Source organism: Arvicanthis niloticus, chromosome 8 (assembly GCF_011762505.2).
Source record: "Arvicanthis niloticus isolate mArvNil1 chromosome 8, mArvNil1.pat.X, whole genome shotgun sequence".
Lineage (NCBI taxonomy): Eukaryota > Metazoa > Chordata > Mammalia > Rodentia > Muridae > Arvicanthis > Arvicanthis niloticus.
The window spans coordinates 40,156,064-40,178,552 of record NC_047665.1 but is presented as its reverse complement, the minus strand read 5'-3'; the positions used below and the strand labels follow the sequence as shown (position 1 = coordinate 40,178,552).

The 22,489-nt window shown below is 39.4% G+C and overlaps 1 protein-coding gene across 2 annotated transcripts; it reads right to left on the bottom strand.

The window, feature by feature from the left end:
• Positions 1-2,098: 2,098 nt before the first annotated feature.
• Positions 2,099-8,135, bottom strand: LOC117713858 (putative olfactory receptor 2W6). 2 transcript variants are annotated; one of them, XM_076939289.1, is made up of 3 exons: positions 7,782-8,135; positions 6,804-6,953; positions 2,099-4,550 (listed from the first exon to the last, which is right to left on the bottom strand). In XM_076939289.1, exon 3 carries the CDS (start codon positions 4,543-4,545, stop codon positions 3,592-3,594), a length of 954 nt encoding a protein of 317 aa, XP_076795404.1. In that variant the 5' UTR covers positions 4,546-4,550; positions 6,804-6,953; positions 7,782-8,135; the 3' UTR covers positions 2,099-3,591. The 2 variants fall into 2 exon arrangements, with proteins under 2 accessions (XP_076795404.1, XP_076795403.1); XM_076939288.1 differs by lacking the exon at positions 6,804-6,953.
• Positions 8,136-22,489: the final 14,354 nt, after the last annotated feature.

Below are 22,489 nucleotides of genomic sequence, written 5' to 3'. Positions count from 1 at the left end.
CCATGTGGATATCCAGTTTTCCCAGGACCAATTGTTAAAGATGTTTTCATCTTCAGCTTATGCTTTTGGCATCTTTGTCAAATATCAGAGGGCTATAGTTAGGTGCGCTCATGTTTCGGCCGTCTATCATATTCTATTGGCCAACATATCTCTTTGTGCCAGCATCATACTGTGTTTGTTATTATAGTTCTACAATGTATCGTGAAGTCTAGAAGGGCAATCCCTCCATTACGGTTCTTTTTGCTCAAGATTGTTTTGGCTATGCAGGGTCTTTTCTGGTTCCATATGAATTTTGATTTGTTTTCTCTTATTTTAAAGACACAAAATGAACATGACAAGCAATGTTTGTTTGAACAAAACTATTCTTGCATAGACATGAGTGGACTATGCAAGAGAGGTCAGCTTATGTCCTCCCATGCACATTTCTATCTACAGCCACTTGAAATAGAAGCTCTTTGGCTTTTTTTTTTCCATGCTTGCTAACAATTTGTGACCTGGTCATAGTGTCTCATAACCTGGTCTCATAACACTTAGCTCTGATATCCTGTTGCCACAAGGATAACCCCTTTCTCTATTGCTCTGTCTCCCTAACACTTTCAAGTATTAATGTACCACTTTTTAAATTCTGCTGTTTTAATATATTTAAAGGATTACGATAAAGTTGTGTCCTTTATTCCTATTTCATGGTGAGAAAAAAAATCAGAAAAAAGCTCACACATACTCACTCACCCACACTCCCATGCTTTTATCAGCTGACCAAGCACATTTATGCTTAGGTGTGTGCCTTCCCTCTTAGACTGTGGCCTCTTGCTACTACTTAAAGTCAATCATTCTAATTTCTTGGATCTTTTTTCTGTTCACCTACTTCAACCTTCATTCTTGCAATTTTCATTCCTTTTTATGACTAGATCATTTCTTTCTTTTTGTCTTATAAACATGTTATAATTTCTCTCATTCTTAAAAATTCTCTTTTGGGAGCATGGAGGCTGCAGAAATGGCTCAGCGGTTAAGAGCACTGGCTGCTTTTCCAGAGGTCCTGAGTTCAATTCCCAGAAACCACATGGTGGCTCACAGCCATCTGTAATGGGGTCTGATACCTTCTTCTGGTGTGGCTGAAGACAGTGACAGCCTACTCATATACATAAAATAAATAAATAAATAAATCTTTTTTTAAAAAAATCTTTTTTCATCTTACAACCCCTTTCTACATTACTCCCTTTCTTATCTCTTCTTTTCAGTTTCCTCTACCAGATGATTCATGTTAATTGACTGGCTTCCATATGTTTCCCCTCCAGCTTACACACATTCCCCAGTCAGTTTTCATGCAATCACTGCTTTTGCTGGTTTGCTGGGTCTCACAGGGCTAAATCTAATGGCTGGTTTTTAGGTTCCATGTCAGTTGGTCCTTTAGCTACATTTGACAGCATAGCTCACACTTCTCTTCTGCAAACACCGTCCTTTCCACGATGGCCCCTGCTCCTGATCCTCTCCTACTTTCTCCATTCTTCTTTTTGGCTCCTTCTCATCATCCTCATCTAAAGCTTGCATACATTGTTCCCTCTGCTGGGAGCACTCTGGATATCTGACCTATTGTCTCTTCATCTCTATCACACCGATCTTTGCTGAGGTGCACTTTCTGTGGTCTTGTGCAATGCCGCCCTTCCTTAGTCCCAAATGTCCCATGATCTGCCATGCTTACATGTTGCACAGATGTCACTACAGAGGGGTTCCCCTTACTCATTCATCCTTTTCTCTTTACTGCACTGATGACGTGTACACCATTTCAATGTTTTGTTCCAGTACCTAGAAATTGTTTTCAGAGCCTTTGCATCTCCTATCTGGATGAGAAAGAGAATAATGTGATAAGCATTTAACAAACTATTTCTGACAGTTCTGAACTTAAAGTCAAAGTGAATATAAACACAGAGGCATGCAGGGTAACTTTAATTTTTCTTGGAGGAAGTTTAAGAGCAAAACTGTGTGTAGTAGACAGAATCATTGTGACCCAAATGCCTATCTATTTAAAATAGTAATTAGTCAGGATGATTCGGGTAATATCCTGACAGATATTACAAAAAAGGACTCATACAGCATAAGATTAAAAAATTTTCTCTATATTTTATTTCGAGTGATATTTTATAATGCTCATAAGAGGATAGGACAATCAAGGCATTTTAAAATTTATCCTTCTTTATGCCTAAGTAGCATTCTTTGTAAATTATTCTATAAGCTGCAGGAATGTTAGTAAGACATAGTGATGTTTTCCTCATAAGTTCTCACCTTGTTAGTCCCTAAACCTATTACAATATTAAATATTTTAGATAAGAATGAGATAAAACAAAATAAGTCTCATGGGAAGTGAATTCATCTGGAGTTGCCTTAAAGGGCTTGCCAAGTTGGTGTATCTATAGAAATATCTACTTTGTCTTTCAATTTTTTCTTTGCCACGTAGCGTGACCTTGCTCTCAATTTAAATAAAAGAGCGACTTAAGAAGGGTCTATTTTGGCTTGTAGTTTAAAAGGGGTTAATACTCCAGCATGGAGAGGAGACCCTGGCACCAGTACCACGGTGTAGAGATATGTGCCTGAGGATCCTCACAGCCTCGGTGGAACAGGAAACAGAATGCAGGAGGAAGTGGGGTGGGGCTATAAAACCTCAAGGCCAACTCTCAGTGATCCACTTCCGTTATTGAAGCTCCACTTCCCACAATGTTCCGCAACGTTCCAACACATTACCACCAGCTGAGCACCTAATATCCAAACAAGGAGCCCATGTAGATACTTATACAACTACAGTGTTAAGTGCTCAAAATAACTTCCATGACAGCAGGGGAGGCACTGTTGTCAGTAATGTAAACATGAACAAAACAATATTCAGAGAATAACCAGTCATGGGGATTACAACAATCCCCACAATTCGTCTCATCTCTTTCTTTCTCTATTCAAAGGCATTTTCATACATTTGAAACAAGAAGATCCCCCTGTCTTCTCTTGGCGTTGACCAATTAAATATTAACAAAAACCTTTCTCCTCTTAATCTTGCTTTACATGTTTTCTCCTTCAGCCTTTCTTGCTTGAAAGTCAAACATGAATCTTGAAGGTCAATTATGTATGTGACACAAACCACACAACCTCTACGAGTCAATTACGGTGTTGGAGGTATTAAAGCTAGACAACTGAGCCGCTTGCTTCGGCTCTCGGGTAGGCATTTGGCACTAGAAATGCACATTTGAATTTTCTAGGGGAAAAAAAAAAGACAAGTGTTTCTTCTGAGTTACTTCTAAGATAGTTCTTTTCATGTTTGTTAAAGACCCACTAGCAGTCATTGTGGTTTTGAAAAAGTGGTAATGCCATTCCCAGCTGGTAATTTGCAAGGATAGAGTATTGTTTTATCCAGGTTAGAACTCCTTGGTGGTGGTGAATGCTAAGTTGGAGGAACTTGAAAGGACACAATGGTTTTCAATGGAAGAGGAGTATCATGTTTCCTCAACCTGTCCTTTCTCTTCTTCTGTAATCCTAGACCATTTCTAGGTCTAATAGTATATAAAGAAGGTGGGTAAAAAGACAATACCCAAACGTGTTCATTCCCTGCTAGACATCTACGCTCCCCTTCCCTAGCACTTTCTTTATGGCCTCTTTGACATCTTTGTTTCTCAGAGTATAGATCAGAGGGTTAACACTAGGAGTGACAATGGTGTAGAAAAGAGTGAGAAACTTGCCCTGGTCCTGGGAGTAAGTGTTTGCCGGCTGGAGGTACATGTATATGATGGTCCCATAGAAGAGAGAGACAACGATTAAGTGGGAGCTGCAGGTGTTGAAGGCTTTCTTTCGCCCAGCAGCTGATTTGATCCTAAGCACTGCTCCGGCAATGTAACCATAGGAGATAAGGATGAGAATGAGCGGTGCCAAGATGATAAAAATCGCCAATGCAAAAGCTAGTGCCTCCAAAGCCATAGTGTCCACACAGGCCATGCCAATCAGAGCTGGCATCTCACAGAGAAAGTGGTCCACCCGCCTGTGTCCACAGCGGGGCAACATCAGTGTCTGGGGTGCCATGATGAGAGAATTGCCAAAGCCGCTCAACCACGCCACTGAAGCCAGTTGCCCGCAGAGACGAGGATGCATGATGACAGTGTAGTGCAGGGGCTGGCAGACAGCAGCGTAGCGGTCATATGCCATGACAGCCAGGAGGACACACTCTACCCCTCCCAAGGCTAAGACAAAGTACAGCTGGATGGCGCAACCAACATAGCTGATGGTCTTGTCTGGACCCCAGAGGTTATAGAGCATCTGTGGGATAGAGCCCGTGGTAAAACACATGTCCAGGAATGAGAGGTTAGCCAGAAAGAAGTACATGGGTGTGTGTAGCCGGGAATCCAGAGCAGAAAGCAAGATGATGGTCACGTTGCCAAGAAGAGTGAGCAGATAAAAGGAGAGAACTACCACGAAGAGGATGAGCTCTAGGTGAGGACGGTCAGAGAAGCCCACCAGGATGAAACCTTCAAAAAAACTCGTGTTTTCCTTTTCCATCACTTGCAACCACATGCTACCTAGGAGGAGAAAGACTAGTAGTGTTGGTGATGACTGCAGATGTGATTTCTTAAAGTAGTAAAGCTGTACCTTTTCAGAAATGCTAGCTATCTAACCTAAAGTTTCAATAGGCAGTGATCTAAGGCTTTTGGTCTGAAAAGTATCACATTTGAGTTTTAAAAGCTCCAGCTTGTGATGCTTTGTCAACATTTTGCATCACTGTTTTTCATCACCAGGCTATAAAATATTATTTACAAAAGGTGATTGATGCCACACATGGCAGTACATGCTTGCTACCTTAGCAGCCCAGAGGCAGAGACAGACACTCAGGTGGAACAGATCAGGAGTTCAAAGCCAGTGAGTTGGAGGCAAGACTGAGCTATGGAAAAACCTATCTGCAAAAATGTCTGATTCTTTGTAAAGGAATCAACACTCAAAAAATTCCATCACTTTTAAAAATGGGGACTACAAAATTGTCCTAGTAGTCTATACCCCATAAAGAGGCTAAGGGCTTGTCCATAGATCAGAGACACAGACTTCCTTTCAGGTAAAATCTTGTTCTGAAAACTGTCTCATTGCTCCTGAGAAGTCTAGAGTCCAATCCAAACCGAAGAGGGTAGAAGTGACCCAGCAAAATGGTGGAGATAAGCTTATCTTGTCATTAGTCACAGCTATACCTGCTAGTCCCATCCCTTCTGCTGACTGAAAAGCGACCTTAATATCCTGTCAGACAAGATAACAACTAATGTACATCACTACCTCAGCATTCTCTGTCCAGCTTTCCCACTATGATAAAATAACAGCTTATGTCACTATGGTGTGGGATCATGTGACCCATACTGGGAAAACTTTCCCACAAAGATTAAACGGACGAGAAAAGCCCCAGAGCCCATCTTAAGTGAGTGAAGACTGAGCATCCCTTTGACAGCCCTTTTCTCCTCTTATGCTTTATACTTACAGCAAATCCTATTTCTAGGGAATCTATACGGAATATTTTCTTTATCTGTCCTGATTTCATAGCACTAAAAGATTTTGTATTCTCCATAGTACTTAACACTCTCAGGTTTTGGGTGTGGTTTTATGTCTTAGGGCAAATGTTCTTGTGTAATACAAATTAACCAATATTTTTTCACATTTTTCTAAGCAGATAGTAAAAAGCCATAGGACTGTGATTTTTATTAGAAGCCAATATAGGCATTGAGTACACTAGAGCACAAAAATATTTTGTTTATTAAACATTGATGTATACTGGATATGAAATTTTATCAAAGTTATAACCCAGTAGACATTACAATGAGTTTCTCCCGTTGTGATGTGTTGATGTGGTAATTTCAATAAACTCTAGGTAGACAGACAGTGCCTTGACAGCTGAGAACCAATGCTTAGGCTGAGGTTAGCAAGGCTTTTCTGCTTCCTCTTGTAAAACAGAAATTTAGAACATTACAAATAAACTTGGGGCTGGGCTGGGGTGGGGTGGTGGGATGCATGGGTACCACCTGATGAAGAGAAAAGTGCATCAAATTCTGAGATTCTGAGTGCTTATTATTTTTAAATAGCTGTAAGTGTGGCCACAAGGGAATAGCAGTTAATTCCGAATAGTAGAATGCATGTATTTTTTTTCTGTTAGTCTTTGTAAATTCTCTTCACATTGAAAACATCTTAAAATAAAACAGAAAGTAAATTAAATATTGATGGGACTAATATTACTTAGCTCTTTTGAACTAGGCATAATGTTAACTATTGAACATAGTCTCACTTCATTTTCTCATTTGTTCCAAGAGATCAGTAGTTTGATTATTCAACAATTTTGATTAAGCCACTGAGGCCAATCAAATCAAATAAGCAGTCTTGACTCATATAGCAAGTATGTACTAGATCAGCTGCAGTTTTAACTTATACTTAACCTGTCAGTAAGGACTCTAACCAAGAACTTAGGCAGAACAGAAATCATACCATATATACACACAAAACTTGAGTAGTAATATTGAGACTCCATCCTATGTGTTTTGATTTATTGCATCATATTTAACAAAGAGTCATGTTTATAAACATAGTAGGGCAAGTAGCTATCCTGGCAGAAGTAGCAAAAAAAATTATATTTTTGTTCAGAAAATGAGGAACAAATTTGCCTGTTGTATTAACACTGAGCGCTACACACCCAGCACTTCACAGAGTAAGTGGACTGAAGCCTTGGCTAGTGGGAGGAAGTGAATGTGATTGACAGTGACTTTGTTCCATGACTACCATCCCTAGAATTTTCCTATGATACTCACAGATATGCGAGAGTGTTTATTGGCTGCAGAACAGAACATAAATCCAGTCCTTTCCTTTCCCTTGCTTCTTAAATCAACCAGGGATCTTGCCATCAATGTTCCATTCTAATTCATTGGCCCAGTCACTTCCGCTTCTTACACAGCCCTTCCCTGGGAGGAAGGGGTTGGGGGTGAGATTGCTTCCTTACATATCGGACTTTAAACTGCAAATGACTACATCTCTTATTGGTCTAAAATGTCATTTTAAATACATATATATGTGTGTATTCTTACCTGAACCTAAATGAATGACTACACAGGGACATGAGATTCCATCACCGGGGCCATTACATTACCGATTTAGCTTTAGTAATGCAGAATTTAATTCTTTGCCATTGTTTTGAAAAAACAGTACAAATATTTACATGTTTTGTGATGTCTGAATCCCTGACCAGGTAATTTAAATTTATATATTCTAAAAAGAAATCAAATAGTCTAATATCAGCTGCTATCTGATTACCTTGACAGATACCAGCAATGGAGTTTATTGCTTAGATGATTCAGAGGAGTAAACTAAGAAGTCCCAGAGTTACGAATGCTTCAGACTAACCCAGAGTAGACCCAACGAGAACGTCTTATGTTCCTTTTACAGATTCTCTGTGCTGAAGTTCAAAGTCACAGAACCACTCAGTACTCCTTACTTAGAGTCTCACATGATACAGGGTTATAATAGGTATCTTTATGCCTAGAGTTTTACAGTTCAGTAGATTCTGATATATTCTACATTTATCCTGGGGAGAAAAACTCCAGTAAAGTACTCATAAATCTTTCTTCAGACTCTACACAGAACAAATTATATTTAGCCACACTTTTAAAATATTTAATCAAGCCTCTGGAAATAAGCATATTAAATTTAGACTGATCTGACCACAGCCTGAGGTTGTCAAATATCAGATGATTGGTAATTTAGAGGCCCAGGTCTCAGGATCAAAAACTTACCAAATTTAACAGCACCTTCAGAACTGCCATATCCAGAGCCCTTTCTTTTTCCTGGGATTTCACTTGGAAGTCAAGTGGAAGTGCCAGAGTGTGGACAAGTAGAGGAGAAAGACGGCTTTAGGAAGTCTATAAGAAAGGAGCTAAATCAAGGACCAATGACCTAGGATTGTGGAATCGGCCTGGATGAAGAAAGAATGTTGGTGAATACACGGGATTCACACTACCCACGCTGTAACACAAAACCATCTACAGCCTTCCAGCTCCAGTCGAGGAGCCAGAGAAAGTGCAGCTTGAGAGGACTCTGAGGATCACCAGCATGGGGGTGCTTGAGGAGCTAAGCACTCATGTCTAACAAGCAAGAGCACCTTATGGTGACTGAGTTGATATAGAGTTGGTTACTCTATGAAGAACTCCTAACACTTCCACCCAAATTCCCTTAGCTAATTATTGCTAACAAGAAATGGGAGAGTGTATGGTCTCATAGGACATACTGCTATTTCCAACTCTCTCTCTCTCTCTCTCTCTCTCTCTCTCTCTCTCTCTCTCTCTCTCTCTCTCTCTCTCGTGTGTGTGCTTGCATGCATGAGAGAGAGAGAGAGAGAGAGAGAGAGAGAGAGAGAGAGAGAGAGAGAGAGAGACTTCCTGTTGGATGATGGAGTCTTTTTTGATCAAGGCCGGTAATTGATAACAAGCATTGGCCACAGGAAGTGATGACCCCATATTTGGTTCAGAATGGAACTTAGGGTCAAAGAAAGTAAGTACAGTGCTACATTCATGTGTCATTTTCCTCTTGTGATAATAGCCTATACTGTTTGCTAAGTGATGCGATTGAAGAAGTAAAGGTATTCTGGTATCTTCTCCAAGTTATTTAGTTAAAGTTTTATGCAGTTTTAAGACCCATAGCAACAGGTTGGGTGAAATATTTTCTGTTTAAAATATATCTATCAAAAAAGGAGGATGAGAGGCTAGAGGGATGGCTCAGCAGTTAAGAACACTCACTGCTCTTCCAAGGGTCCTGAATTCAAATTCCAGCGACCACATGGTGGCTCATAGTCATCTGTATGAGATCCAGTGCCCTCTTTTGATGTGTCTGAAGACAGCTATAATGTACCCATACGCATAAAATTAACACAAAATATGTTAAAATAATTTTATTTCCAAATTTGTAACGATATAAAATTATCTCAAGAAAGTTATGATCTCACTGACAACTTCAATTCAGAACAAATGAACCAGTTTGAGTGAAAAAACAATACATAGCTTACTTTACTGTCTGTTAAGGCCACAAGGAAACAATATAGGAACCAATGCAAATTACAAGCATGTATTCTATACTTAGTTGTCAGTGGCTTTTAAAGGAGATAAATTTCACATGTCTTCCCTGAATGTCAGAAATTGTAGTTGATATACAAGAGATAGCATGTGTAAGTCTGCATTGTACATTTAAGATATATTTAAATTGTAACAATCATTATTTTTTTTAATTTTAATGACATCCAGTTTATTAATTATTTGCCTCCCAGGCCATGCTTTTAGTGTTGTGTGTCAAAAGCCATCAACAAATGCAAGGCTCTTGAATTCTCTCCCATGTTACCCACCATGTGTTTTGCAGTTTACATTTAGGCCTATGATCCAGACTGAGGTAATTATAGTGAAAGGTATAACAAATGCAAAAATATACCTTGTAACAATCATTATAAGTAACCTCTTTACTGACCATTTCTTGGTACTTCTGTCAAGTAGAAATAGAACACATATGACTATGACCATGCTAGGTGCCTTATTGTAAATGTAAACATTATTACAGTAGTGTCATTTAACATTAGCACCACTAATTATACTGATGAGGATGGCCTATCTTGACTGGACACAGTGATGATATTACCGTGTTTATTTTTTATAAACAGGGTATAGTGGTTTTGTTGTCAGCCAAAACTGAATACAAAGGTAAGAGGTTACAAGCAGTTCACAGGAATTCTGCTTTACAACTTAATTCTTGGCACATGTGAGCCATTTCACACTTAGATTGTGCTACTTGCTCGTACTACCATCTCTTAACTTAGCATTTTCTTATGGAAACTAGGAAAAATATCCTAGAGAATTTGATGCTCTTAAGAATTTTCTGAGATAATGAGTCCCTCTGAGAAATGAAAAAAATGAGGTCCATAGAGGCAGAAACAATGGAAGTAGAAAAATGGTTAGCGTTGGGGGTGGGAGGTTAGAACAATCCTTTTTTAATTTTTCCCCACTTCACAGCTGTTTTGATCACACTTAGCCTGTTATTACCCATAACTCATTTCAAATACATTCCAGTTTATAATTGGTAGGACTAGTATAGCATGCAAAACTTGGTATGGAATGAATCAGTAACAACCCAAAGATTATGTGTTAGCATATTAATACAATATAATGTTACATCATAGAACATCCCAGAAAGGAGAGCAGAAGCTATGTCAGTCGTGTTCTCCCTTAAGTGCAGCTGTATTTGAACACATTCTATTGTATTGCAACTTAGTTTCCACAGCAGTAGCATTTAGGAAGAGAAGATATTACTAGTACAACTTTAATTATGTGTAATCAGAAAAGCTCATGTCAAGAACACCTTAGTTCTTTGAATTTTATTTCTTAAATCTGCTTTTAATTACTTTTTTTTTCTCACTGTGATTTGTCTGGCCACTGAATTTTAAAACAGCACCTATCTTGTATGCCATTCCCTAATTCATACTCACTATGTTGCTAAATCCACTGTGGCATCTGCCTTTCAGAACTGACTTCTTTCTTTCCCCTGGCACAAAGCTGCAACTCCACTGTTATAAGTGCTTCTTCATTAAAAAAAATAAATATAACATTTTATTATTTGAGAGATGGTCTCACTCTGTCATACAGGGTGGCCTTGAACTCATGGCAGTCTTTCTGCTTCAGTGTCCTGAGGGATGGGATTACAGGCATGCACACTACAATCAGTTTCTTTTGTTGATTTTAGTGTCTCACTGCTTCTCATCATTCTACACTCTGCTACAAAAGGAAGCTTTTAGAAACATAAGCATTATCAGCCCCTATATAAAATTCTGACATGGATGTCTTTGACCTAGAGAAATATGAATTATTTTTAAACACTGATTTTTATTTGGAAAAAAATTACATTTTTCAGCTTTATCTAAGAACTTTGAAAAATATTTGCATGTAAGCATGTGTGTGTGTGTGTGTGTGTGTGTGTGTAGCATTCCTCCTTAAGACCATTTCCATGTTATTTTGTATAGTGCAGGAATGAACATGGCTGAGCATGTATTTGTGGTGTATGATGTCTAGTCCTTTCGACATATGCCAAGGAGTGGTATAGCTGGGTCACATGGGATATTTATTTATTTAGATTTTTAAGCATTTTCCATACTGATTTCCACTGTGTGTGCAACATTTGCAGTCCCACCAACAATGAGGGTTCCCCTCCCCCACATTCCTCCTAGAGTATGATGTCAGGTGTTTTCTTGATCTTATATATTCACTCTGGGGTAAGGTGACATCTCAAATGATCTTATTTTGCATTTTTCTAATTGCTAAAGATGATGAACATTTTTAACTATTTCTTAGCCATTTTATTTCTTCTTTTGACAATTCTCTGTTCACACCCACAGCCCATGATTTGAATGTGTTGTTTGCTTTCTTTGACTATATTTTGAGTCATTTATATATTCTGAATATTTATTCTCTGTCAGGAGTGCAACTGGCAAAGATTTTTCTCCACTGTGGACTTACTGCTCACTCAGTAACTCAGTGATCATTTCCTAAGCTTCATGGAAAACTTTTAGTCCTATGGAAGTTCCTCTTGTCAATTGTTGGCCTTAATTTCTGGGCAATTTCAGAAAGCTCTTTCCAACACATATGTCTTGTAAGGACACTGCCTATATTTTCCTGTAACATTTTCAATGTTTGAGGTTTTACATTTGGTTCTTTGATCTATTTGGAGTCTGTTTTTGTGCACGGTGATAGATGTGGATCTAATTTCATTCTTTCACATGTGGATATCCAGTTTTCCCAATGCCATTTGTTAAAAATGTTGTGTTCTTTCCCAGTGTTTAAAACATACTTGGCATCTTTGCCAAATATTAGATGGCTTAGTTATATGTACTCATGTTGGAATTTCTATTTTGTTCCATTAGTCTAATGTCCATGTTTGTGCCTGTGCCACACTTTTATTACTGTAGCTTTGGGATATATCTTAAGATCTACAATAGAAATTCTTCCAGCATTGGTTTTTCTGCTCAGACTTACTAAGGCTATTTGAAATCTTTTGCAGTTCCTGGTGAATTTTAGAATGCCTTTTTCTATTTCTGTGAAAAATGAGATGGGTGTTTTATTAAAAAAGCATTAGGATTGCATTGAATCCATTAACTGCTTTTGATAGAATGGTCATTTCACAATATTAATTCTACCATTTATAGGAAGTGTCTTTTCCATTCTCTAAGTGACTTTCTCAATCTCTTTCCTAGAGATTTAATGTTTTCATTGTAGAGATCTTTCACCTCCTTGGTTAGGTATTCTTAGATGGAACTAGAAAATATATTGAGTGTGGTGGCCCAGACCCAGACAGACAAGGATATATTTTCTCTCATTGGTGGTTCCCAGATGAGAGAGATGTGAGTATATGGCCTTGAGTAACCACAGAAACCAGGGACATAAAAAGGTACCATGATGGAATGAAAAGAAGGGGAAGCGGGAGAGTGGATGCTGGAGAAGGTAATAGCAGGATACAAGTGATGTGGAGGAGAGATGGAAAACCCAGGCTCCAAGGATTTAACTGTGGGACATCATTACAAGGAGAGAGAGAGAGAGAGAGAGAGAGAGAGAGAGAGAGAGAGAGAGAGAGAGAGAGAGAGAGAGAGAAAGAGAGAGAGAGAGGAGAGAGTGGGAAATAATACTAAGAGTGTTTGAAAAGTCATAAAGTCATATTTTATTTACCTAAAATTTTAAATAATACATACAAATGTATGTATATACATCTACATATATAGATTAAATAAAGTTATACAATTTGGGTGACAGTGCTGCCTTCTAGAGTTAAAATTAACAAAAAACTCAGCACAAGTATGAGAACCCCCTTCCCAAGTTGTTGATTAAGGGAGTCAATAAGTGCACACAGGGAGGGACCCATGGGTCCAGCTGTATATGTAGGGGAGGATGGCCTTGTTGGGCATAGGTGGATGAGGAAGTCCTTGGTCCTGTGAAGGCTGGATGCCCCAGTGTGGGGGAATTTGAGGGTGGAGAGGTGGGAGTAGGTGGGTGGTGGGGGCACATCCTTATAGAAGCAGGAGGAGGGGGGATGGGATGGGGGTTCCTGGGTGGAGGGGAAATGGGGAAAGGGGATCACATCTAAAATGTAAATAAAATATCCAATAAAAATATAAAATGAAAAAATAGAAAGAAGTCCAGTCCAGTACAATATTCCTGTTGTTCTTCATTGCTTCTCAGAGGTTGAAGGCAAATCCCTATTGCTTAAGATACCATGCACTTCAGACAGAATTCAAAGGATCTGAGCTAGATTTGACTTGGAAAGCCTCTTTCCTGAGGACTAGCTTTTATAGTGCTGGAACATGCTATGCATGGTGCCAAGGGAGGAAAGCAACCAATAATCCCACCCATATGGGAAGCCTATACACAACAAATAATAGCAGGGCAAGGTATCATTAAGGATGTGATAGCGGAACTTACATCTTGGTGGCAACCATCAGCTCTCTAATTGGATGTACTTAACAAAAGAAAAGTCATGTCTGGTACTGCAAACCTAGCCAAGGTCATGGATTTTAAAATCTACTACTGACACTTTACTAACCATGCCTAATTCCTAACAGCATTCCACACTCTTTTTTTTTTTAATTAGATATTTTATTTACACTTCAGATGCCATCCCCTTTCCCCATTACCCCCCCCCCCCAGAAAACCCCTATCCCATGCCCCCTTTTCTTTTTTGCATTTATACATTTTTTTTTAAATAATGTTAATCATAAGCGTTATAAGTTTGGAATTGTTCAATCAGAGGTGTAACCCACTGACTGACCTAGATATAACAACTATCTTTGACTGGTGGAGATACATGAATATCTGCCTCCCTGTCTCCCCCCTCTTTCTCTCTTTCATCACCTAGCTTCTCCTATCCTTCTTCTCCTCCTCTTCTTACTCCTTTTCTTCCTCTCAGTACTCCTCCTACCTTAGCTCCTCCTACACATCACCCTTCCTGTTAAAATGAAACTTTTCTCTCAAAATACAATTAGAGCATAATTATGCCAATTTGTACCAGTGAGGTACAAGATAGTCTTAATACCCAGTCCATCATTTTGTTGACTAACCAGCACCTCTGTCATCTATCCTAACTAAAACATTTAGTTCTGAACCTGGCTTTAGGATGAATGTCAGCTGCCGACCATCCACTCAAATCTTTTCTCTTACGGTAAATAGCTATAAGTTTTCAACCCCGTCAGAAATCCAGAATGACTGAGTTAACTATAATTGTGGGAAGCACAAATCATAGCTTCTAAAACTTAGCCAATTTATAGAGACCTCTGAACACCTGAAAAGCCCCTATACTACCGAACGTTGGAGCATCAAATCTTCAGCCTTCTGGCCCAGAATCATCTGACAGACCTTGGTGATGCAGGATTATTAAGGACTGATTACTCTGTCTAGGCAGATATAATCAGTCAACTATTCTGCATGTGTGTCCTTTTCTGGACAATAATTTGTCTGTAGATGGAGAGAGGCAATTCTTGCCTAGTGGCTGTTACCACACAACTGGAGTAACTCCAAGGATGCTCAATTTCTTCTTAGAATCCACAACAGGAAGCTGTCAGGAGCAGACAGGTCTCTAATCAATATGAACATTAATATATAAATATTTGTAGCATCAGTTCTATGGACTTCTGATGTTTTGAAAACCAACTATTCATGTAAGGTAACCTGGACTGTTTTCTGTTAACTCCTCTCAGCTATTTCTAAGTAAAATATGGAAAGCACCCTAACAATAAACTCAAAAATATGAATTTGCTATAGTCCCTTAACTCATAGGTTAACCGTCCCAAATAAGTTTAAAAAGTTAAAAAAGGGCTGGGCCCTGTATTCCTAAAGGTTATACAGGCACAATGCCCATGAGTGTATCAATATTCATCTCACTTTTATATTAATAAGGAGCTCATACCAATGAAAACCTTAAATTTGAGATCAAAGTAAATTTTGTACCATTTAAGAATTTATAACTTCATCTTGATAATTATACAGATTTCTACCAGTAGGTTATGGCTATGCAGTAAGTCCTAGCTAATCCCCCCTGTTCCAACAAAACCACACTTGTCCCTAGAAAGACAGACCATTATTAACCACATTAGTCCCCAAGCTCAGGGAATAGGGGCACTGACTCTTCTTTAACTTCTTCAAGCTGATTAAGGGCGTTGAGATTTTAGAAGAGGGGTCGGGGGGGAGAGTAAGTTGATAAGCCTCTGATGCTGTGTCTTCACTGAATCCAGATGGAATTCCAGGATATCAGAGGTTTGGGCAGGTCTGCTCAGTATGCTTGATGAGTAGATACACCAAGGCTGTGTATTCTGCAATATAAAATTCTCAGAACAAGTTTTAGTATCAAGAAAAAAAAAATTTTCCCACCCCCAGGGGCCTGACATTTTTTTTTTAAAGATGTTGGTTCTGAAGACTTTTTTTTTCCCGCTTCTTAAAATTGGTTGTAGTATTTACATTTCAGATTTTATCCCCTTAGCCTACTTCCTCCCACCATCCAGAAACCTATCCCATTCCCCTCCTCATGCTTCTATGAGGCAGTGACCACACCTACCCCCCTCACTATCCCCTCCCCACCCTCACATCCCCCCCCACTGTGTGTTCATTCATTCATTTTTCATTCATTTTTTTTATGGGACCAAGAAACTCCTCTCCCACCTATGTCCGACAGGGCCATCCTCCCCTACATATACCTCTGGAGTCTTGAGTCCCTCCCTATGTGTTCCCAGGCTGGTGGTTTAGACCCTGGGGGGGGGGGGCTCTGGTTGTTTGGTATTGTTGCTTTCCACCTGGGGTCAATAACCCTTTCTGCTCCTTCAGTCCTCTCACTAAGTTCTCCATTGGGAAACCCCTGATCATATCAGTGGTTAATTGTGAGCATTGTCCTCTGAGTGTTTTAGTCTTTGGCTGACCTCTAAGGAGACAGCTATATCATGTTCCTCACATTATGCACTTCCAGCCATCCACAACAGTGTTTAGATTAGGTGGCTGTACATGGGGTGAATACCCAGGTGGAAAGGTCTCCTGATGGCCCCTCGTTCAGTTTCTGTTCCATGTTTTGTTTCCCTATTTGCTCCCTTGAGCATTTTTATTTCTCGTTCTAAGTAGAACTGAGGCATCCCCTCTTGGTCGTCCTTCTTCATGAGCTTCACGTGGTCTGTGGGTTGAGTCTTCGCTAATCCAAGGTTTTGGACTAACATCCATGGAGATATGTTTGTGTAACTATCTTCTTTTGGGGTTTTTGGAAGATTACTTTCTTGCTTTTTCTAGGTTGTAGTTTCCCTCCTTGTGTTGGAGTTTTCCACCAATTATTCTTTGAAGTGCTGGATTTGTGTTGAGATACTGTGTAAATTTGGATTTGTCATGGAATATTTTGGTTTCTCCATCAATAATGATTGAGAGTTTTGCTGGGTATAGTAGTCTGGGCTGGCATTTGTGTTCTCTTAGGGTCTGTATGATATCGGTCCAGGATCTTCTGGCTTTTATGGTCTCTGGTGAGAAGTCTGGTGTAATTCTTATAGGTCTGCCTTTATATGTTACTTTGCCTTTTTCCCTTACTGCTTTTAGTATTTTTTCTTTGTTTTGTACATTGGATGTTTTGACTATTATATGGCAGGAAGTATTTCTTTTCTGGTCTAAACTATTTGGAGTTCTGTAAGCTTCTTGTATATTTATGGACATCTCTTTCTTTAGGTTAGGGAAGTTTTCCTCTATAATTTTGTTGAGGATATTTACTGGTCCTTTTAGTTGGGAGTCTTCCCCCTCATCTATACCTATTATCCTTAGGTTTGGCCTTCTCATTGTGTCTTGGATTTCTTGTATATTTTGGGTTAGTAGCTTTTTGTATTTTGCATTTTCTTTGACAGTTGTGTCAATGTTTTCCATGGTATCTTCTGCACATGAGATTCTCTCTTCCATCTCTTGTATTCTGTTGGTGATACTTGTGTCTATGACTCCTGATCTTTTTTTTAGGTTTTCTATCTCCAGGGTATTGTCCCTTTGTGATTTCTTTATTGTTTCTACTTCCATTTTTAGATCCTGCATGGTTCTGTTTAATTCCTTCTCCCGTTTGGTTGCATTTTCTTGCAATTCCTTAAGGGATTTTTGTGTTTCCTCTTGAAGGGTTTCTATCTGTCTACCAGTGCTCTCCTTAAGTTCTTTGAGAGTGTTATTTATGTCTTTCTTAAAGCCCTCTATCATCATCATGAGAAGTGATTTTAATTCTGATTCCTGCTTTTCTGGTGTGATGGGGTGTTCAGGGCTTGCTCTGATGGGGGAGCTGGGTTCTGATGATGCCATGTAACTTTGGTTTCTGTTGCTTACATTCTTGCTCTTGCCTTTTGCCATCTGGTTAACTCTAGTGCTGCCTGTACTTGCTGTCTCTGACTGAAGCCTGTCTTTCTAGTTATCTAGCTTGTGTCTGATCTCCTAGGGGTCCAGATGTCTCTGTGATCTTTTCCAGCTGCACTGATTACAGTGGTACCTCTAGGATGCCTCAGGATATGGTGCCTCCAAGGTCCAGCTAGGTGTCTGCTGTTCTGGGTGCAGTGTCTCCTCTAGAATATCTCAGGATATGTTGTCTGAAGCTCTGAGTTCATTTGTTCCTCTGTGGATCTGGATTGAGTGGACCTTCAGTATGTCTCAGGTGGAATCTGGGGTCCACACAACAGCAGACCTGGCAGAGGTCTGATCTAGGCCTCAGATCTGAGAACTAGTTTCTAAGACACTGTCCAAGTTAGAGCGCCTGGGATCCCTGCTTCCTCTGGGTTCTTGGAGGTTGGGGACAGAGCTGCCACCCAAGATCTGCTCAGTGCTCTGGCCCAGACCGGAAGGAACCAGTGTTCCGGGCCAGGAGTAACTTCCTGGGTCCTCTTGGTTCCCAGTTACTCCCTGTTTAGGGCGGGCCCTGCTGTCTGCTTACCTAGGACACTGCCTGAGTTCGAGTGCCTGGGATCCCTGCTTCCTCTGGGTTCTTGGATGTTGGGGGCAGAGCTGCCACCCAAGATCTGCTCAGTGTTCTGGCCCAGACCGGAAGGAACCAGTGTTCCAGGCCGGGAGTGACTTCCTGGGTCCTTTTGGTTCCCAGTTACTCCCTGTTTAGGGCAGGCCCTGCTGTCTGCTTACCTAGGATACTGCCTGAGTTCGAGTGCCTGGGATCCCTGCTTCCTCTGGGTTCTTGGATGTTGGGGGCAGAACTGCCACCCAAGATCTGCTCAGTGTTCTGGCCCAGACCGGAAGGAACCAGTGTTCTGGGCCAGGAGTGACTTTCTGGGTCCTTTTGGTTTCCAGTTACTCCCTGTTTAGGGCGGGCCCTGCTGTCTGCTTACCTAGGATACTGCCTGAGTTCCAGCGCCTGGGATCCCTGCTTCCTCTGGGTTCTTGGATGTTGGGGGCAGAGCTGCCACCCAAGATCTGCTCAGTGCTCTGGCCCAGACCGGAAGGCGAAACAGTGCTTCTTTTAAACATGTTTCAATTTCAGAACATCATCATATAGATTATTAGTTGCAAAATAGCTAACATTATGCATTTAGATATTTTGTGATTATAGGAATCTGAATTATAAAACGCATACTTGCAAAACATACATTGTGTGTCAGAGACAATGGTGGCATCCAACATTTCTAACCTTAAGTAATTCATAGTTATTCTTCAAAGAGTTTTCCCTTGAGTAATTTTAAATGAGTCTTTAAAAATTTAAGCCCACAGTGGTTGTTCCTGGGCTGGAGTATAAGCTACTTTCTTTTCTCTAAATGCTATTCTCGTCTCCTTTTTATAAGTTATTTTATTAAAATCAGTTCTATTTTCATTGTTTCTGATACAAGTTCAATAGTTTAATAACTTTGATAAGAGACAAACAGAAACTCTTAAGGTAGAGCTGAAAATGTAAACAGGTTCAGATTCAACCTCAGTATTAAGGAATATATGCTTGCTTCTGTAAGCAAAGGGCTTTCATGTCAGGACTTTATACATGGGCTGCTAAGACTCATGTTTTAGAAAGGCTCCTTTGGAGTAAAGTGAAAGAAAATCACAAGTAACAAGAGACAAGAATTGGTGTGCACATCTGTGATAATTCCAGTGCTTAAGATGCAGAGGCAGAATTGTCATGAGTTCCAGGAAAGCATGAGACTTGGTCTCAAAAGTTTACTAAAGAAAACTAATTTCCTTAATGAAGATGCCTTTATACCAATGGGCTGGGTGGTAGGCTCGGACCAACAATGCAGAAAAAATGGAGAAGTCAGAGCTTAGAAAGTCATAGTAGATTTAGCAGCTCAATGAATATAAATATAAAGGGGAAAATGATGCAAGAGATATGTGCTACTTTAAACACTGCTGTCTTCACAATCTACAGAGAGGCTAAAATCATGCAAGGCAGTTTGGGAAAATGAAGTTCAATAATTAATGGATGCTTGATGTGAATGCTCTGAATACATTACTAAAGTAGTATGGGTAGTATCTTCTTCCCTTCTACTAAAGCTCCAGGAACACAGACTAAATTACAGTAAAAGGTAATGTGTTTCAATGTTACTGAATTTGTGGCAATGGTGACTGGAATATGCTTTGTTTATTCTTCTGAGATAGAGGATGACGTCAAACTTACATTGTATTATGTCATATGGTAACATGAGATGCTGAGGATCTTTGGGTTCTGCTACATCATCTCACACAAAAAAAGAGTTCTACAACTATGATGCTTTCATAAGTTATAAACTTGAATGCATTTGTAATGAGTTATGGGTGAGGATGGACCAAGTGTGAACAAAAAGAAAGGGCAGGGGAAATGAAAAAAAAATAGTATGCTGAGTTTTCTTCCCTGAATAACTTTCCTCAACTTTTACTGAGTGTCTTCCCTATGAGAACTTTATCTTTATTTCTCAGGACTCATGTTCTCAGATAGGAAATTCTTAAGATCATTGACCTCTCTAGGTATTTTTTCCTTCTTCCATATCTAAGCTGAGATGCAATAATGCTCTTCAGAAAGAAAATCTGTGTAAGACCCAACTTGTAGGGGTTTTCCATCTGCACCCTGTCCCCAAAATAATCACTTGGAGACTTAATTATTTATGATAGACACCTAGGTCATAAGCTTTCAAATATCCTGGTTAAACTAGTCTGCCAGAAGGCTAGTTACCTCTTTTGCTAATAAGTCATCCCCATGTTACTGATGCTTCCACACAGTGCACAAGAGATTCTCTCTACTCAACTCTCTATGGAAAAATCTCTCAAAACATGCTTACTTTTCAATTGATTTGATGTTATACATCAAAGTCTTCACCACAAATATACAGCAGTGTAGTAGAATACAGAATACACAAATCAGTAGTAATTAATCAAAAATGGCAAGCATGCTGAGAAAACAATTCCATTCACAATAACATAAAAATAAACCAAAACATTTGAAATAAATATAACTGAGGACATGAGAGACTTGTACTAGCATAAAAACATACATGTTGATCAGTAGAATAAAATCAAGGACTCACACATAAGCCCACAGTTCTATAGTCACATGATTTTTGACAAAGAAGCTGGCAATACACATTGGAGAAAAAATGACTTCAACAATGATGCTGATCTAACTGGATAGCTACGTGTAGAAGAATGAAACTAGATCTTTATCTCAACATAAGCCTGGTACCCTGAATCTGATAGAGGAGATAGCAGGGAATAAGCTTGAACTTTATCTCACAGGAAAGGACTTTCTCAATAGGACCTTGATAACATAGGTGTTAAGACCAAAAATTAATAAATGAGACCTTATTAACCTGAAAGCTTCTATACAGCAAGAGACACCATCACTCAGGAGAAAATGGAGCCTATAAAATGGGATAATGCCTTTACCATCTCTACATCTCACAGAGGGTTAGTATCTATAATATGCGAAGAACAACAACTACAAAGAAACCACACTAAACATCAAGAATATAAACCAAGATCAAAATGGTCCATGGAACTAAACAGAGGGTTTTCCAGAGATGGACTACAAATGGATGAGAAACATTTGTTTTAAATGTTCAACAGTCCTAGCTCTCATGGAAATGAACATTAGAACTGCTTTGAGATTTCATCCTACTCCAATTAAAACAGCTAAGACCACTCACTCAATCCCCCCAAAAAGAAAGCCAATGGCTGGCATGGAGGAAGGAAAAGAAAAATATGTGTTCCTTCCTCGTGGTACTACAAATTGGTGCAGCATTATGAAATTCAGAACAGAGATTCCTCAAAAATTGAGAAACAGGTCAACCAGAAGATCCATAGGTAGAGACATAGTATTATACAGATACCTGCCTATCTTTATTCAATCCTGTTTTAGTCACAAGAGCCAGGTACTAGAAATAGCCTAAACACCTAGCAAATATGAATGAATAATGAAAATATGGTACATTTACATAACAAAATATTCTTAAGCTCTTAAGAATTTATGACTTTCACAGGTAAGTGATGCAGCTAAAAATAATCATTCTGAGTGAGATAACACACACAGACACAAATCATATGCTTTCATTTATGAATATTAGCTTTGAGTCCTCAGGTATGTGTGCAGAGTTGGGAATATTCATAAAGGTCATGAAATTAGTAAGAGATCATGGGAGGCTGGATTTTAAGGGAGAGAGAAAGCAATGGTATAGGGGATTAGAGGTGAATAATGGTACAGGAAGAGTTAAGGCCAAGGTGAGGCGGCAAGATAGAGGATGGAATATGGGGAACTAACACTAAAGACATTTTGAAAAACTCATATGGAAATACAATGAAACTTTCTAAAATACACACACACACACACACACACACACACACACTTGTATAAGGAGTTTAAATAGGGTTCCCTATAGCAAGGCAACAACACCCCATTAGACACAACAATGGCAAAAGTGAGTTTCCACTTTTTGAGTTCCAGGAAAATGAGGTCTAATGAATCCTCCAATATTACAGGCTATTGCCAATGCTCTAGGTTTCTCAAAACTTGACACTGAAACTCATTTTCTGAAGACACCACACATAGAACACTGAGAAAGCAAGCAAGTATTTACCTAGATTATTCATGTCTATAGGCCAGCTGTCATAGCTCTAGAATGTCCTATTTATACTACAAGAAGAGAAAAGTAATCACCAATTCTATTCTACTGTCAACCCTGAGAGATACAATAATGAGCATCCAGACTAGACACACATACATGGCAATAGTAGCATAAACATCATGGGAAAACTCAACCACTTCCTGACTAAATTTCAGGTCTGCTCCACAAGTTGAAACACATATCTGCCACTCAGCCCTAAATGGAATAGCTATATCACAACTCATCCTGAGCTCAGGGCTCAGGAATCACTGATGAAGAGGGGGTTGAAGTGTTATAAGCACCAGCAGAAATGGTGTTTTGTGCACAGAGCAGAAGAGTTCCTCATATGAACTCACGACAGTTGAGACAGCATGCATA